Source organism: Chelonia mydas, chromosome 1 (assembly GCF_015237465.2).
Source record: "Chelonia mydas isolate rCheMyd1 chromosome 1, rCheMyd1.pri.v2, whole genome shotgun sequence".
Lineage (NCBI taxonomy): Eukaryota > Metazoa > Chordata > Testudines > Cheloniidae > Chelonia > Chelonia mydas.
Genome location: NC_057849.1, coordinates 308,474,965 through 308,493,479, shown reverse-complemented (window position 1 = coordinate 308,493,479; position 18,515 = coordinate 308,474,965). Strand labels below are relative to the sequence as shown.

The window sequence follows — 18,515 nt, the reverse complement described above, 5'->3', positions numbered from 1 at the left end:
CCTGATTCCAGGCAGGCTAGAAATACAGACTTTCTTGAAATATTTTGATACTTTTGGTTCTGAAAGTGAGTAAGAAATGGACAACAAGAAACATAAATGCATTTGAGCCTCAGAAAAAGTTTGGTTTGAGGGTCAGGTGAAGGTCCAGCTAAGCTCTAAGTTTATCCAAACCAGTTCTCTCATTCCTAAGATTTCTACCATATACCTTCTGTTGTGAAGCACTCAATATAGTTACAATGGTGACATGTTGCGTATAAGTACCTGCATCAATCATAGGTTAAAATAATAGATTGCAGCATAACTACACTATAAGTGGATAAAACATGGAAAGCCTCCATCTACTTACTTTTAAAATACAGTGTTAAATGGTTGCTGACAAATGATCATAAAATGATTTTGAACTTATAACAATTGTTTGTAGTTTGAACAGAATGTCTAGAGATTTTTGGTATGGCTTTGCATAGACTGCATAGACTGTTGGTCCTTCATCAGTTGAGACTGAGCCGACCACAACACGTCTTCCAATCTTCTCTTGCTCTGGCCATCCTTCGCCATGCTTGTCCATATCTCTTTGTTAGGAAATCATCCCACCTCTTTGGAGGCCGACCACGTGGCCGTTTCTGTTCTCACGGATACCACTCGGATATAGCTGCGGTCTATCTGTTGTCGCTGAGTCAGGCCACATGTCCCACCCACTGCATTTTGCTGAGCCTACTTTCAACAACAACGTCTCGCACTCCAGACTGCTGCCTAATTATTTCACTGGGGATGTGATCGAGGAGCGAAATGTCCAGAAATGTTTGTTTCATTGCCCTCTGTGTGACAGACAGTTGATGTTCTTCAGTCTTTGTCAGTGACCATGTTTCGCTGCCATATAACATTGCTGGAAGCACGGTCGAGTTAAAAAGATTTGCACGAGTTGTTTTGCTGATCTTTCCTTGGAGGATGTCCTTGATGTTATTGAATGTGCACCATCCAGCTTTTTTTCTGCACGACAGTTCGCCTTTCTGATCATGGCGCATGTTGACTTCCTGGCCCAAATAAATATATTTCTCAACCTCTTGGATCTGCTCTCCTCCAAGAGTTATTTGGGTTCTTGGCAGAACATCTGATCTCATGTATTTCGTTTTTGGCCAGTTCATTTTTAATCCAACTTGACTACTTTTCGCGTTCAGTTCTTTAAGCATTCTGTCAAGCTGGGCTGTATTTTCGGCTATCAGCACTATATCATCTGCGAACCTGAGATGATTTAGCCGCTCGCCGTTGATATTAATTCAGCCTTTCAAGTCTGCTAGTTGAAAAACCAATTCAAGACAGGCTGTGAATAATTTTGGTGAAACACTATCTCCTTGTTTCACACCTTTCTCGATGGGGATTCGGAGGGGAGTATCGAACAGCGATATGTCCGTGCTGCAGCCAGAGTTTGCTTCCTTTAGTAATGTGATATATTTCATGCTGATGCCCTGTTCTGAAAGAGCTTCAAGAACAGCGTTAGTCTCTATGCTGTCAAAAGCCTTCTTGTATTCCATGAAGGCAATGCACAAAGGGAACTTGTATTCCCTTGAATGCTCTAGTAGTTGGTTTAGAGTGAAGATGTGGTCTCTCATGCTGTAATTCCTTCGAAAGTCGGCCTGCTCTCTAGGTTGCTGTTCATCCAGGTTTCGTGACAGTCAATTTGTTATTATTTTAGTGAACAACTTATAGATATGCGAAAGCAGGCAGATTGGGTGATAGTTCTTTAGATTTTCTCGATCGCTTTTCTTATGCAACAAGATGGTATTGAACTCTTTCCAACTGGACGTTATCTTCTGGATTTCCAGGTAGCAGCTAAACCTTTGGGTGAGAGCTTTCCAAAGTTCCTGACTTCCTGCCTTATGCACTTCTGCTGTTAGACCGTCCTTGCCTGGAGCCTTCCCCTCTTTAGTTTGATGGACTGCATGACAGACTTCGCTGATGAGAACCGGGAGTATGTGTTCATCGGTTTGGTGAAGTGATGGCCTTGGGACATCTATACGGGATGCAAACAGCTGGGTATAGAAATCCCTGCAGATTGCCTCCACCTCTGTTCAATCGGTTACTAATTCTCCGTCCCTGTTCTTCAAAGCCGATAATGATGACCTTACAACTCCAGTTCCCATTTGCATTTTTTGAGACTTTTGCGATCTTCAGCAGCCTTTAGGAGCTTTTCAGTTCAAAATTTCTCAAAGTCTTCCTTCAACTTCATTCATATGAGCTTGCAGAGAGGGGAGTACTCAAGCCTGTCACTGCCATTTCTTTTCATTTTCCTCCTCTTCTCCAATAAAGTCTTTGTATTCTCTGAGATTCTTCCGCTAGCTCTTCTTGGTCTTTCATGCTCAGCTGATTTCACACACCGTTTCAGTCTCTTACTGAAGTTCTCATAATCATCGTTGCAGTCGTCCAGGAGGCTCCAATCTTCCCTAGAAATGTTTTCCTTCAGGATTGCCTCATCAAAAGCTACTGGTTGGCACCTTCTGTTTACCATACACAGGGCCCTTTTCTCCACCTTCACAGTGAACGTGAGTCTGGCTCTCAGTAGGCGATGATCGCTACCAATATTGAATGATGGCACTACTGAAATATCCTGCACGATGCGTCGTCTATCGATCAGAAAGTAATTGATTTCATTTTTTGTCATTGCATTTGGTGCAATCCAGGTCCATCTTCTGTTGGCCTTCTTTCAGAACCAGGTGTAACCAATGAACATTTTCCTTGTCTCTGCCAATATAGCTAGTCATTCTCCTTGCATGTTTCATTCTCCGATACCGTACCTTCCTATGAACTTTTCACCCTCTCTCCCTCTTGCAACCTTGGCATTAAAATCTCCCATTACAATAGTTTATGTGGAACTCTGAACGAGGGTTTCCTCCAGTTGCTGATAGAATCCTTCCACATCATCGTCTTCTCATGCACTTGTGGGAGCATAGATCTGGATGATTTTGAGGGTACTATTTCGGTTCAATCGGAGGTAAAGCATCCCGATACACAATGACTTCAAATGACATGAGACAATTTTCGAAGACCATTCCTTGTTTATGATGAATCTGACTCCTCCAACTGTCCTCATGCCTTCTCCTTTTCCTAGAATGTCGTGCTTCCATCCTCCAGCTGACCTCCATCTCCTTCTTTCGTCATGTTTCGCAAACACCCAGCACATCGCAGGCTGTTTTTGCCTTTTCCTCCATGAGACGGTTTATCGATTCCTCCCTCGTCAGTGTTCTGCAGTTATAAGTGCACACTGAGAGTTGTCCAGTTTCCTTTTGGCGACCTGGCACCTGAGATTCTTTGCAGCCTCTCATCGTTCGAATGCTTCACTGCCTCCGGAGTGGGGATAGAGGAACGTGCAGAGAACTGAGACTTGGTTTTCCATGTTGTTTTAGCCATTGTTTTCAGCCACCAGAGCTTTGCAATATTGCAAAATTTTCACAAAACCAACCCAAGTCATTTCACACAGGTAGGTCCACCAAAAGGCAACTCCCAGATGTGGATCTCCAACCTCATCCTCCGCTGAAGATATTCTAGATATTCTAGCTAAGTCATGATACAGGCCCCCAAAGTCTTTTAACATTATACCATAGCATGTAGCTATCCACTTCCACAAGTGGAATCCCACATTGCTTTCTTCCTCCAACACTTTGACTGTTCTCTCATTTTCTAATTTTCAGGGTGGAGGGAGTTGGAATTCGCCACACCTTCAGTACACCACTCCTGACAATTGTAATTGCTGAGAAACTCTGGGCTTTATTCGTCACTGAGTTACACCCGTTCTATGCTGGTTTAACTCTATGCCAGTTGGCAATTGTCCCAAAGTGACTGTTCACTAGCTGAGACTAGCCAGAGTCCAGTAGCACTCCAGCAAAACCCTTTGCTGCTGTTAGCATGCCCCATATGATGGGCCTTGGGGTGTGTGGTGCAAGACCAGGCTATGCCAGCTTAGCTGAGAGTTCCCCTATGCCTGTAGAACTCTCAGCTGATCAGACACAGCCTGACTATTGCCTGCACTTTTGTTACACTGTACTCAGTCCTGAGGTGAAGTTTTGACCCCCTTTGAAGTCAGTGTGAGTTTTGCCATTGACTTCAACAAGGCCAGGATTTTATCCCTGCTTCTTAAGATAGCCATCTAATGTTAATCAGTGTTAAACATTTAACTGAACTTTTACCTTTGTAATTTGGTTTGATTAATTTTACATAGGTTAGCTGGCACTGACGGACAGTTTATATTGTGATGCAAGTAATAACGTCCTTTCAATGGCCTTTCTCTACAAGTAACAATGGCCTTTCTCTACAAGTTTTTTAGGTTTATTATAATGCTGGCAACATTGCATGAAAACTTGCTTGATGTAATCGTATCATATTGTCTCATTTTTTCCAGCACATGTTAAAGAAAAAAAATAGAAGCTAAAGTAGATTTATGAGAATATTTTTGGAGGAACTTTATTTCAATTGTTGTTCAACTTTTTTGTAGGGAGTGCTGGAACGCCTGTTATTTTCAATGAAAATGGAGATGCACCTGGGCGCTATGATATATTTCAGTATCAAATGACCAACAAAAGTGCAGAATACAAAGTAATTGGTCACTGGACAAATCAACTTCACCTAACTGTAAGTAGCAGGCTGATTACATAGTTCTCATTAATGAGAAGTTAGAGCATTTGAGCTTTCGTTTAAAAAACATATATTATTTTTTATAATTGGCAGCAGCAAGAAAATTCTCATTTTTCTCCTAAGCAAGGGAGCTAAAACAATATCCTGTATTTTAGTACAGATTTCCCTTTGTGTTCCTCTGTTCTGTTAAACTGTATTTTAGAATCTTCTCTATAGCCAGGTAGGGGTAATGGAAGTTTCTTCTTCATAAGTAGGCTATTACACAAAAAGATTGGATGCACACCACTCATGTCCTTGATGCAAATGGGTGCAATTTCCTTGAATCAAGGGGCAGATTTGTCCAGCAATCACTCCTGACTTCAGATCACCCACATGAAAGTGAAGTACAGGGCTACTGTGCTGCCAGACCAATAAAAATGTTAATTTCTGAACATAAAAAAGGGAGAGGCTGGAATGAAGTTATGGCTATATATTTATACTGTTAATTTGGATAACACTTCAACAAGAACAATAAATAGCCCAGATTCATGCATTAAGGTGCCAAGAAATGAAAATATACATTTCTACTGTGGTAGCTGTTGTACATAGAGTTCATTTGGGCTGTGGGAACATTTCACATCAAAACCTGAAAGCGAGCAGTTTTACCAGATCCTGGGTTTTAGTATGAATCCAAACCACTGTTCAGGCTTTAGGGAACATCAAAGAAGAATTGAGCTGACTGGGGATCCTCCTTCCCCTTCACAGAATGCTGTTCTCCTCATTATATCCACCCTCCCAATAGATACCAAATCCCTTCATACCCTTCATGCACCCTGCTTAATTCAGGTAGTCCCAAAACCATCCCTACCTGGTGGTCTCTGCTGGTGAAGAAAAGGCCAACAATCCTTTCCCCAAGCCATCAGATCTTCAGGAAATGGCTGGCTGGCTGGCCTGCTCCCCATCTAGCACGTTTTTTGTTTGTTTGGTTTTTTTTGAGTGGAAATCTAAGTCTAATCCATAAAATGCAGGTGAATTGGCAGCCAATCCTGTCACCATCAGTAGTTAAACTTGGAATTGCTCTTAAGATCCATTGCTGCCTCACTGAAGACACTTTACCTCCCCCTGGAGTATATTTTCAGCAGAAAACACCATATCAAATGGTGTTATATGCATCATATGCATCCGATGAAGTGAGCTGTAGCTCACGAAAACTCATGCTCAAATAAACTGGTTAGTCACTAAGGTGCCACAAGTACTCCTTTTCTTTTTACGAATACAGACTAACACGGCTGTTACTCTGAAACATATCAAATGGGGAATCCCTGCAACAAGGGGTAGGGCCAGCTATGCACACCCCAAAGATGCAGATAGCTACAACCTAAAGGGGAGAGGCTGCTGGCCATGGAACACCACCTTTCCTTCAGAAAATAGCACAATGTAAGGAGGAGGGGAAATTATGATCATAGGAGGAGGGTGCTGAAATTCACCAGGTTCAGTGTAAACCCAAAAAAACTTACAGGGTTTGGTGTGAGGTTGGTTTGGAGTCTCTGTAGTGCTTAATTTGTGCCAGGGCTTGCCAGGGCTGAGCCCCAGCACCTCTAAACTTGACCGTTCATAGCCCCAGTACCTCTGGGCTTGCTGCATCAGTTATGAATGTAAAAAAATTGCTTGAGCTCCAGTACCTCTTTCATTACAAATTAAGCTCTGGGTCTCTGCAAACCTGAAACACAAAATGAACTTCAGGAATTGTGAACCTTGATGACTGGATCCACCCATTGGATCTTGATATCACGCAAACCTCAAAGAGTCAGTTTCACACAGCTCTGGTTTTCAGTATAACAGGTACATAAATAATAACAAAAACAAAGCTATAAGTATTTACAAATTATTGTTCCTTTGAGACTACTTTGCAGTAATTATCAGAGTGCTACCAATATAATAGCTTCCCCTTTTCAGCCACGGCTCTGATAAATCACCTTACCATATCTACTATTAAGTTTCTATTGCTGCTTGGCCAGACATTATTGGTTTATTTTTGGGGCCCAAATAGAAGCCTACAAATATGCAGCCTTTGACAACAGGTTATGTGCCTGTGTTATCTCCTTCCTGTAGTCTTCTATGAAAGGGAGAGTTCCTCTTTGTATCAGTCTGCTGAGTAGGGTAAGAGAAATAGGAGACGTGAAAGAGAAGTGCTCAACAACATAAGGAGAAATGTACTAGCCAGGTCCTGAACACATGAGAACAAGAACTTGAAACTAAATTTGTGTTCCTTACAGTTTTGGGATAGATTCCATATTCCATGAAATGCTACAGTTTTGGTAGCATGTGAAATAGCTTGTCGGTGAAGAGAAATATTTCTATTTAAATATTTACACTTTTCATAATTATTTGTGCTTTGTTCTGTTTGATTTAGTTGTAACTGCATTCATGTTTTCTTCCAAAAAAGATGACTAAAGCTCCCATTCAGTCTTTTAGCTTTTCAGTCCTGTTGCTGCTGGTTGTTTGTTCTTTTCTATATAGCGCCTGTATGTCATTGTCATATGGTAATTATGATGGTGTGTGAAATATAAGGTGAGGCTGGCAAGTACCAGGGAGTACTGAAAACACTGTTACAACTGAAAACACTGAATACAAGCACACCTGTGTCTGCTACAATCTTGTCCTTCCATCTCTTTCTCTCCTACTTCCTCTCCTATTTGATTTCTTATTCACCTGCCACATATTGTCTACATTTTAGATTATAAACTCTCTGGGGCAGGGACTGTTTCCGTGTAATCATATTTGCAAAGTGCCTAGTGCAATGGGTCCTAATCCCTGTTTGGATCCTTAGCCACTCGCACAATAGAAATAAATTAATTATTGATGATGATGATAGATTTTGTTTAGGTTCTATTTCCTTATTCACTAAGCTTAGTTCATGTGTGGGTGTTATTTTATCTACTGATTACCTATTGTAACAAAATAATATATTTCTTTCACTAGACAACATTTATTGGGCACTGGGTAACCTTTACTGATAATTACCAGCACTGTTAATCATCACACTGCAAACCATATTATGGTCTTTGATCCCCAGTGGAATTTCCATTGATGGCAATGGGTGTATCAAAGGCAATATACTGGTGTAAGATAATAGACCAACTTTTTACATTACTGACCTACAAAGGACAGGCCTTTTTATTTCAATATCTTTCTCACCCTCCAGAGTGGATACCTTCCTTTTAATGAAGCTACATTACATACCCAGTTGTTAAATGACTGCGATTTTTAATGAATATGAACCAAATATCATCTATAATACCTAACACTAATTTTTTTCATCAGTAGATTTCAAAGTGCTTTACAAAGGAGGTAAGTACAGTATCATCATCCCCATTTTACAGAGGGAATACTGCCCAAGGGGACCCAGCAGGCCAGAAACTAGAACTCAGGTCCCTGCTGTGCCACTCTAAGTTTGATGCATGATGCTACACTTCTGTTCATATGGTCTATTCCAGCTTCTGCCGACATTTTCATTTCAAACTGCTTCGTAAGCTAATACACTTGTCTCATAAATCTACTTTATTCAGTAAATGCCATACTTCAGTGAACTATATTTTTTTGAGCAGGATAGTGAAATTTTTTTGAGCAGGATTTGTGTCTATTCTTAGGGCTTTCTCTGTGAACAATCAATAGCCACTGTTAAGTTTAGCTAAGGCTTAGTACATTTCTCTGTTGTGGAGTATTGAACTAGAAATTTTTTTCAGGATTGTCCCCGATATTTTTTCTATCAGATTTTGGCTGCAGTGCATCAGACTACCCTCTTGTCTGGTCCTGACTCTAAGCCAGACCTTCAGGATTTGTGTGCTGGGAACTTTGGTTCTTCAGAAGTTTTCACTGGCTCCTCAGGGTCTCATGGGCAACTTGTCCCTCTTTTTGTGTGATATTGGCTTTCACATGGTGCAGAAAATACTAACACTAGTATTTACATAGAGTAGTTAGATAAGGACTCTATATCTGAATCCCTAAAGGTTTGTTTGTCAGCAGACTTGACCGGCTTCAGAGCTCCTTCTAGCTATGATACGGGTTTCTTCCTTTAATCCTCAGCTTTCCTTCAGGCTGACTGACCTTTCAGATTCCCTCCGCAGCAGCTACAGCTTCCAGAATCAGGGTTTATGATTACTGCTCAACACTGAACCAACAAGAATAAACACTTTAACCTGACAATGCTAATATGGAAGCAAAGCATCTGGCAAACACAATATAGAAGTCAAAATATAAAAAAAGCATAGTTAGCTCCTATATATATACTTGAACACAAGAACAGAATTTTGTTTGGCTTGGAGACATCAGACACTTGACCTTTACCAGACCAATCTGAATGCAGATGCTTAAAGCTGTCAAATGAATATCACAAACCCAAAGAGCCTGATTCTCATTCACAATAAGGCCATGTTTTACCGCTGTGGCAATGTACATTTACACCCCCTTTAAAATCCCTTTACACTCCCAGACTCCCTTAAAAGGGGCTCAGTATAAATAATAATCAGACACAAAGCATTTGATTTTTATATTATGATGACAGAAATTTAGGGCTATTATAAAGTATGATCCTTGACAATAAGTTAAGTGTCTGTTTGTGGTTTCCATTTCTTTATTACTAGTAGCAGGCAAGGTATTTCAGAGCAAACATTGAAAGAAGTAATATTTGCATAAAAAGGTGCTCATATTCATAACAAATAAGAAACACATAAAGGACGGGAGTTTTATTTCCACCAAAAAATCATGTTTTATTCATTTAGCTACAGTACTCTGCATACCAGGTCAGATGTAGTACTTCCCAACAAATGTGTGGGTTTAGCAAATTTGAGCCCTCAGCCATGTCATCTCCGCAGGAGGAAAGCTGTTAAAAACAAGCTAGCAGTCCTTGGCATTTATGAATTGGCAAATGTACTTCCTTCTATGATTAATAATGAATCCCCTTTTAGAACTTGGGTCACTTAGTAGTATGTGTTGTAACATGAGCGCTAGCTAGAAATGCTTACTGACCGCTTCTCTCAACTGCAGTAACTAGACAAATTCCTGAACCAGGAAGATCAGATTCAAATCTGAACTTGAAGTTGGTCATGTTGACCTGGGGCTTTGGTTTGACCCAGAATTTAGAACAGCTAATATCTGGGGCTTGGTTGAGGCTATGAAAAGCTGAAGCAAAGGCACACTGGAATTATCACCATCTTCGAGAAGCAAGACAAGAAGACGTCTAAACACAATAAAACTTTTCAGTGAAACACAGGGAGGTTTATGAAAAACTGTACTTAACATTAGATTTCTTTCCTCCTACACTGAATAGAAGTTGGGGAAGAAAAAAAAAGCATCACAGATTTACAAGATTGTTTTAGCAGTAAGAAGAAGCCTGGTCACTCAGATTAACAGAGACTGTATATAAGAATGTTAAGTGACTTGTTTACGGCTTTTATTCTGTGGCTGCATCTTAATTTGCAGTGCTTTTCAGCTAAGGAAGGGTTAAATTAAACCTTTGTGGATATGAAGATCTAGCAGAGATAGTCGTAATCATAAGAAGACGGTGCTGACCTGAAGCATAAGCTTTGGTGAACAGTTGAACACTGGAAATCCTAGAGAGCAGACAGAACTTACCTTCTGGCAGTAGCGTCACCAGAGGAGGTGAGTCATTGCTCAGTCTCTGTCCAGTGGCTAGAGGCCTCGCAAATTATAAGCCTAGCCCTGTAGGAGAGGATCACAATTGAGATCCCTCAATTTTTATGAGTCAGAATTAAAACTATACTGACTTCTTGTCTACCTGCAGCAAAAGCAAATGATATAAGATGGTCATGATGTTTTCTCTACCTGTAGTAAACATGATTCAGGACTTGCTCTAGGCCATTACATTTCATTAAAGGACCCAAAGAATCTATTTTCCTCTGATGGCTAATATAAATTTGATCTTATAGAACATTGCTGAATCCAAACTCGAAGTATAACATTGGAAAAATTTAAAAAACAAAACAAGAACTCCTAGTAGGAGCACCTAATGGAGGATAAAAAAGGTTGGACCACTCGTCATCATCCTAATATATTTTACTATATGGTGACCAGGGTGGTTGATGGGTATGCTTTTGCATGCAAATAATCTCAAAGCAATACAGTTCAGCCTTGCTTTCCAACAATGCAAATGATCATGACATTGGTCAGGATGTCTTAAGAATAATACTGAATGGTGGATTTTCTCTACTGTTCCTGAAAAAGTTCCACTTACTTTCTCTGTAGTATATGGTAGCTCAAAGCCAGGCAGGAAAAGACCATTAGATAGTGCTGGGGAGAGTTGCTAGGCTCCACTAAAATAGACCTGGGTGTTCAATAGAATTGACAGATGAGTATGACTCATGTTCTCCTTCACTAACAGTCTGAATACATCAGGGAGCCTCTTCGCAGGAAGTGCAGATGCCAGATTTAACAGCCCAATCAATAACAGCAGACAATGAATGTAGTCTGTGGGCCAGTCTGCGAAATAGGTAGGTTGGGCCAAAAAGAGATTATTTTTAAAAGTAGCACTTCTGTGAGTGCCTAATTAGGAAAAAAGCGGGAAAATGGAACATTTGTAGCATTGGGAGATTGCACATCCCAATGTTATTAAACATTTTACCTTTGAAGAAAAAAGCAAAATGAATATAGATGTAGAAAAGACATCAGTTGGTTTGGAGAAGTACTTCTATTAGATTAGGAAGCATATGGTACATTATTGAACACCTGAACAGACCTTTGATTCAGGGTTCAATGAATAGAAAGATACATAAAAAGAACATATCTTCTCCTCTAAAGCTTACTGTGTGACAGAATTAATAGTCTTTTTTTCCCCCAATGAAATAGAAGTCAGGCTTCCATGAAATGCTATGTACAGGGGAAACAAAGTGAGATGCAGAGGAAATGCCCTGAACTTGGATAACCATTTGTTCATCATTAGAAAGATGCCACATTGCCAATAAAACTGCCTCTGCTCCAGAGCTAAGACAAATAAAGATTTTTCCCACCTTGTCCGGGTCAGTGAAAGTCAGGTTTCTCCAGTGAAGTATGGGGTTGCTTACACAGTAAAACACTGGGAAGTGTGATGAAAAACTTGACTATGAATTTGTCACAAGCCTCTTGCTTCAGCAGTAAGTATTCTGTCATTTTTGTGATCCTTACATACAGGAACAAATATGCTTTGAAAGAACTACACTTTAAATAGCCATAGCATGAGGGATTGCAGATTATTTTTATGTACTTCTGATCATTTCAAGAAATATAAAGAGCCCCTATGACATATGATAAATTAAATAATCTTATTCAGTTTTTAAATAAGTAATTCCTCTTTCACACTCAAGGCCACTGTACAATGATAGAGCAACTAAGAGCCATCGAGTGTTGGGTAAGTTGCTCTATGGAACTTGTCAGTGTGATTATATTTGACACAGAGAAACATCTATTCAGGTATAACAAGTAGTTCAGTGAATGTGTTGCCAACAGTATGTATGCAGCAAATTGTGAGGCAGTGTGGAACTCGGGGCAAAAAGTAGGCTAAGGCCACCAGCATTGGTTGGTTGTTTTTGTTGCTGAAAATTAAACTGTACTTTAAATCTGGAGGTATAATGTTTATTGTTAACAGCCAGGGTAGTTGATTAAATTACCTTTAATTTTTGTGCATTTGCTTTAAATAACTGAACTCTACTACTAAATGAAAAATCATTAAATTAAAGAAAACATTCTGGAATAGAATTTTCAGGGGATAGAGTCTTGTAAAAGAGAACCACCATCACGTGGCAGCTCATTTACTAATTCATATTTGTTTCTGTTTACTTTACCATACTTTCTGTCCTGGCTTGTTATGTCCCTCACAAGAGTATTAACTAATTTATAGCACAAAATATTGTTAATGTTTGTATATTTATATAGCGTTTTTCATCCAGATCAATCTCAAAGCAAATTTTATTAACTGATATGCAAAGTAATCCCTTTGTGTATTTCTGGAAACCACCCAACATTGGGAAAAATAGAGTTACTAATTAACAATTTATACACCATTACAGTTTAGAGTAGGAAGTGAAGACAGCATACCAAATTGCACTGAAACTTTAGCTGAATTTAGGAAAGTCTTTTTAGGAAGTGTTTTGAGGTCACTGGGGTGTAGGGAAATAGGGGATGGTATAGAACTATGGGGCAATTTGGGGTGTGGTTGCAGCTGTACGTGGATGACACTTAGTTCTGCTGTGCTGAAGTCAACACAGGGAATTCTATATTTGACCTGGTCCTAACAGATAAACATGAACTGATCACATGATTAAAAATTAATAGTAGCTTGTATACAAGTGCTCATGGATCAATTTATAATGTGCAAGCAAAATAAAGTCCAGACCAGTTTTATACATACTTGGTACTTTAATAGCGCCAGTTTCACAAAGTTGAAGACAATTATGAGACAAATCAGCTGTGAGGAAGAATTTAATCAGAAAAATGTGAATGATAATTGGGAATCATTTAAGAACACCTTATTAGATTCCCCAAACCCCACAATCTTACAACTGAGGAAGAGCCCTTGTGGTGGTTAAAAAAACAACAACAACAGCAAAAGACCTGATTTAGAGGGAAGTGAAGGCAGTTTGTAAAAAATAATATATATAACAAACAGAAGAAAGGGGAAGTAATGATAGTAATGAATATAAATCAGAAGTTAGAAAATGTAGATTATTGATAAGGAAGCCAAGGAACACAAGGAGAAATCTATGACCAGAAGACTTAAGGACAATAAGAAGTTTTTAAAAATGCATTAGGAACAAAAAGAATCCTGACAATGATAACTATCCGCTACTAAATGGAAATGGTAGAATTATCAATAATAATGCAAAAAGGGCAGAACTGTTCAATACATATTTCTGTTCTGTATTTGGGGGAAAACAAATTATATAGTTTCATCATATGCTAGTGATAACACTCTTTTCATTCCACAAGGTTAAACAGGAGCTACTAAAGTTAGACATGTTTAAATCAGCAGGTCCAGATAAGTTGCATCGAAGAATTTTTTTAAAAGCTGGCTGAGGAACTGGCTTGACTGTTAATGTTGCTTTTCAGTAAGTCTTGGAGCACTAGGGAAGTTCCAGAAGACTGGAATAAAGCTATTGTTGTGCCAATTTTAAAAAGGGTAAATGGGATGATCGGGGTAGTTATAGGCCTGTCAGCCTGACATTAATCCCAGGCAAGAATAATGGAGCAACTGATACAGGACTTGGTTAATAAAGAGCTAAAGAAGGATAATGTATTTAATACAAATCAACCTGGGTTTATGGAAAATAGATCCACTCAAACTAACTTGGTATTTTTTCTGATGAGATTACAAATTTGGTTGGTAAAGGTAATAGTGTTGTCATAATATACTTAGACTTTTGAAGGGCTTTTGGCTGGTACCACACAATATTTCCATAAATAAACTAGAACAATAGAACATTAACATGGAATACATTAAATAGATTAAAAACTGTCTAACTGATAGGTCTTAAAATGTAACTGTGATTGAGGAATCATCATCAACCCCTCAGGGACTGGTTCTTGGGTCTACACCATTTAACACTTTTTCTATGACCTGGAAAAAAACATAAAATCATCACTGATAAAGGTTGCAGATGACATAAAAACCGGGGGAGTGATAAGTAATGAAGAGGACAGGTCACTGATTCAGAGCAATCTGGATCGCTTGGTAAACTGGGTGTAAGCAAACGTGCATGTTAATTTGGCCAATTGTAAATGCTTACATTTTATCATTACTGTATATATCTAGGAATAAAGAACATATTTACAGGATGGACAACTCTAGTCTGGGAAGCAGTGACTCTGAAAAAGATTTGAGGGTCATGGTGGATAATCAGCTGAACATGAGCTCCCAGTGTAACACGGTGGCCAAACGAACTAATGTGATCCTGGAATGCATAAATAGGGGAATCTTGAGTAGGAGGAGAGAGATTATTTTACTCCTGTATTTGGCTCTAGTGTGACAGCTGCTGGAATACTGTGTCCAGTTTTTGTGCCCACAATTCAAGAAGGATGTTGATAAACTGGAAAGGGTTCTGAGAAGAGCCATGTGAATGATTAAAGGATTGGAAAACATGCCTTATAGCGATAAACTAAAAGGGTTCAATCTATTTAACTTTACAAAGAGGTTTAAGGGATAATGTGATAGGGGCCTTTGGTGACTGGGTGGTCTAGTGGCTATACCATTGGCCAGAGGGGTTGGAGGGGGACCTGGACCCTCCCCAGGGCTCTGTGTAGTTCAACCCCTTAACAGGAGAGATGGGTCTGCCTCTTGGCCGGGGTGTCTGTTCAAGACCCATTTCCTTGGGATACATCCAATTAAAGTCTCTTTAATCTGGGTCCTGGCCCCGCTAATTCAATTACCCTGCAGTTGGGGCATACCTGCAGGCTCCCCTTGGCAGGGGAAGGCTTATTTGCCACCAGTGGCTGTGTCGGCTTCAGGCAGCTAACAGAGAGCTCCTGCCTCCTTGCCAGTCAGCCCCCAATTGAGCCGGGCTCCCTTCTCTTCCCCCCTCTCCAGGCCTGGCATCCACTGTATGTATACTGGGGTGGGGCTAGCTGAGCACACACGTTTTCTCTAACCCCTGTTGTGCCAGGTGGCAGTTCCTCTGCTCCTTCACAGATGACTTGATTACAGTCAATAAGTACCTACATGGGGAACAAATATTTAATAATGGACTCTTCAATCTAGCAGAGAAAAGTATAACATGATCCAATGGCTCGAAGTTCAAGCTGGATTAACTGAGACTGGAAATAAGGCATACATTTTTAATGGCGAGAGTAATTAAACATTTGAACAATTTACTAAGGGTTGTGGGTGTATTCTCAATCACTGACCATTTTTAAATCAAGACAGGATGTTCTATTAAAAAGCTCTAGGAATTATTTTGGGACAGTTCTATTGCCTGTGTCATACAAGAAGTCAGACTAGATGTCACAATGGTCCCTTCTGGCCTTAGAATCTATGAATCTCTCCAGATTAGTACTTGAATGATAGTGAAGTTGAAGCTCAGTCTGGATATGAGGGAGGTGATGTTCGTGGTGCGGAGGAAGCATTTGACAGGGCTGTTACAGTAGAGAAGATTAATGCCTTCAATATTGAGGCTGTTTTCCATTCTTTGCACTATGCATTCACTAACTTGCAGTACACCTGATGCCACTTCAGAGGGTTTCAGTAGTGAAATGTGCCTTTTAGATCTGTTCCTTGCTAGATGCATAAGATCTTTACATTCAGACACAGAATTCACCATGGTAACCCATGCCTTTATTACCTCCGGATTGGATTTTGCTCCTTCACGTGGGACAATATATGAAGCCCACTTAATTATTTTCCAAACTGAAATATGTCCAAGACACACATGTTGATGCATTTCCCCTCATTTGTGGGTGAAATGTAGGTACACAGCTTACCCCAAAAACCATGCCTACAATCTGGGGCCCTTCTCATTTACTTTGAGCCCTTCCTTTGCTTTCCCTCACAGCAGCACTTTCCCTCTGGATAACTGGGATGAATCCAGCATCTCTACTTTTGATATCTCTGATGCTGTATAATCAGGTGGCTGGGAAATCATGAGGAATGGTGTGATCATCAGCAATCCCCTCTTATTTTCCCCCCTTGGAAACAAAATTTTCAACCTCTGTGATATATCTGGTCTCGAGTGTCCCAGCAGTCAGATCCTGAAACCTTTTAACTGGGGGTCTCCAATGTGACATCAGAATGTTTTACTTTTACTACTGTTTCTCTTTATTTAATTTTTATTGCAGCTCAAAATGTTTTATGCTTTGAATCTTCTCTACTTTTTTGTTCATGTTTGTCTTTTATCCCTAGCAAAAAGATATTTCTTCTACTAAATCTTCTTGACAGTATTTTCTGTAGCTTAAATTTGTTTCTCTTGCTTGTTTTGTGTGTTCGCAGCTCACTAAGTCCAAGTGTAGAATTTTCAAATTATGTATTGACTCTTCATATAAGTGGCAAAACAGACCTGAAAACAAGCTTTTCCTTTGCAGCTAGACGTCTCAAAATACAAACAAACATTTGTCTCACAGTTCTGAGCCAGTTCAGGTTTTCAGATGTTTGGATCCAGTTTGTTCACCCAGCCCTGGAATCATGTTTAAAACGCCGATGTGATTTTCTTTTGTCTATGTAGAACTGACATATCAGGAACTAATTACAGTAGGAAGATCTGACTTTTCCCTAAAAAGAACTGGCATGTGGTTAAAAAAAGAAATATGACTTTTATTATAGTGACAGCTGATAGCACCTTAAAGTAATATCAATATATAAATCTCTGGATTTAGCAAGGTGAAATGCTTCAAGTTCATAGAATCATAATCATAGAATATCAGGGTTGGAAGGGACCTCAGGAGGTCATCTAGTCCAACCCCCTGCTCAAAGCAGGACCAATCCCCAATTTTTGTCCCAGATCCCTAAATGGCCCCCTCAGGGATTGAACTCACAGTCCTGGCTTTAGTAGGCCAATGCTCAAACCGCTGAGCTGTCCCTCCCCCCTAAAATTTTCCCCTCTTTTCTTTTTGCCCCAGATCCCTAAATGGCCCCCTCAAGGATTGAACATGGAAAAACATACTATATAAATAAATAGCTCAATTCCCTCCTTTGACTCCACCCCATCCTCCCCCCCCCCCAAAAAAAAAGGTACAAAAAAGAAATATGGTATAGTAGCTGGTTAGTTCAGCTGGTAGTGAAAGTTAAGTATTAATGTGCTGTAGCCTTCTCCTTTAAACATCTGAAAATGATCTGGGTCTCTCTGTTCTATTTAGGTTCTCCTACCATGTCTATCACTGTGGTATATGGTTGGGATGTTATGAGCCTTAATTCACTAATGTTTGAAAAGTATCTTAAGATGCTTGCATGGAAGGTACTATAGAAATGCAAAGAATAATTAAAGTTAGCTGCATTTCCCTGACACAAATTTGCCACCAATTTTAATATGAATTACAAGAAATGAATATGAATTCTCAAGAAAATCCGAGAAGCATAGGTGCTGGAACTAGGGGTGCTGGGGGTGCTGCCACACTCCCTGGTTTGGAGTGGTTTCCAGTATATACAGGGTTTACAGTGTGGTTCAATGGCTCTCAGTACCCCCACTATGCAAATTGTTTTAGCGCCCCTGCCCACAAATATAATAGAAAAGATGCGGTCATTCTTGCAATTACGCTCTATGATTCATTTGCTGTCATATATTTTCTTTGAGAACACGCCACGGGAAATGTGTTATGTACTAACTTAAAGTCTCTTGAGAGCAACTTGAGTAGGATACTTCTGGGGCATAAGAACTTTAAGTAGAAGAGGGTAATTTTTTTTATTTCCCATGAAAGTGAAGAACCTCTCTCCCGCTCTAGGTGCTTTTATGGCAATTAAAATTTACAACTACAAAAATATAAATCATACACAAACACAGAAAAATGCATCCTGGAATGCCATAAAAATCCACAGTAATACTTATCTGCAGCAATGTCAGTAACCCCTTATCTGACAACCCACCAGACTACACTGCACCCTGCCCTTTCCCCATAAGCCTGAGCGGGAAAGATGATCCTTGCAGGCTCCCTTGGTGGTTTACAAATCTGGCCTCTGGCTTCTGGCAGACTGAAGAAGGGAATGCATTCCAAAAGCGAGGATCTGTCCCAGAAAATGGCTTATTACCAGCGCCTACCTTTTAAACCAAGAGGGTGTTAGTTCAAGTGCTTTTGTTACTCACTTAACTGTTTCCCTCTCACATGAGGAGAGAAGCAGGCTCTTATGTAATCAGGTCCCAAGCCATTCAGTTTAAAACCAACAATTTCTACCTGGGAGCTAATAGGCAGACGGTGCAGATTATGGTGCAGTGATATGATGTGCT

At 39.9% G+C, this 18,515-nt stretch overlaps 1 protein-coding gene across 2 annotated transcripts in view; it reads left to right on the top strand.

Annotated features, from left to right (window-relative positions):
• The window catches only part of GRM8 (glutamate metabotropic receptor 8), a 462,724-nt gene that overhangs the window by 366,503 nt on the left and 77,706 nt on the right, over positions 1-18,515 (top strand). For both annotated transcript variants that reach the window (XM_043550467.1, XM_007056854.3), the window contains exon 8: positions 4,484-4,620. In XM_043550467.1, coding sequence (XP_043406402.1) covers positions 4,484-4,620 — 137 coding nt within the window. The remainder of the gene's footprint in view (positions 1-4,483; positions 4,621-18,515) is intronic.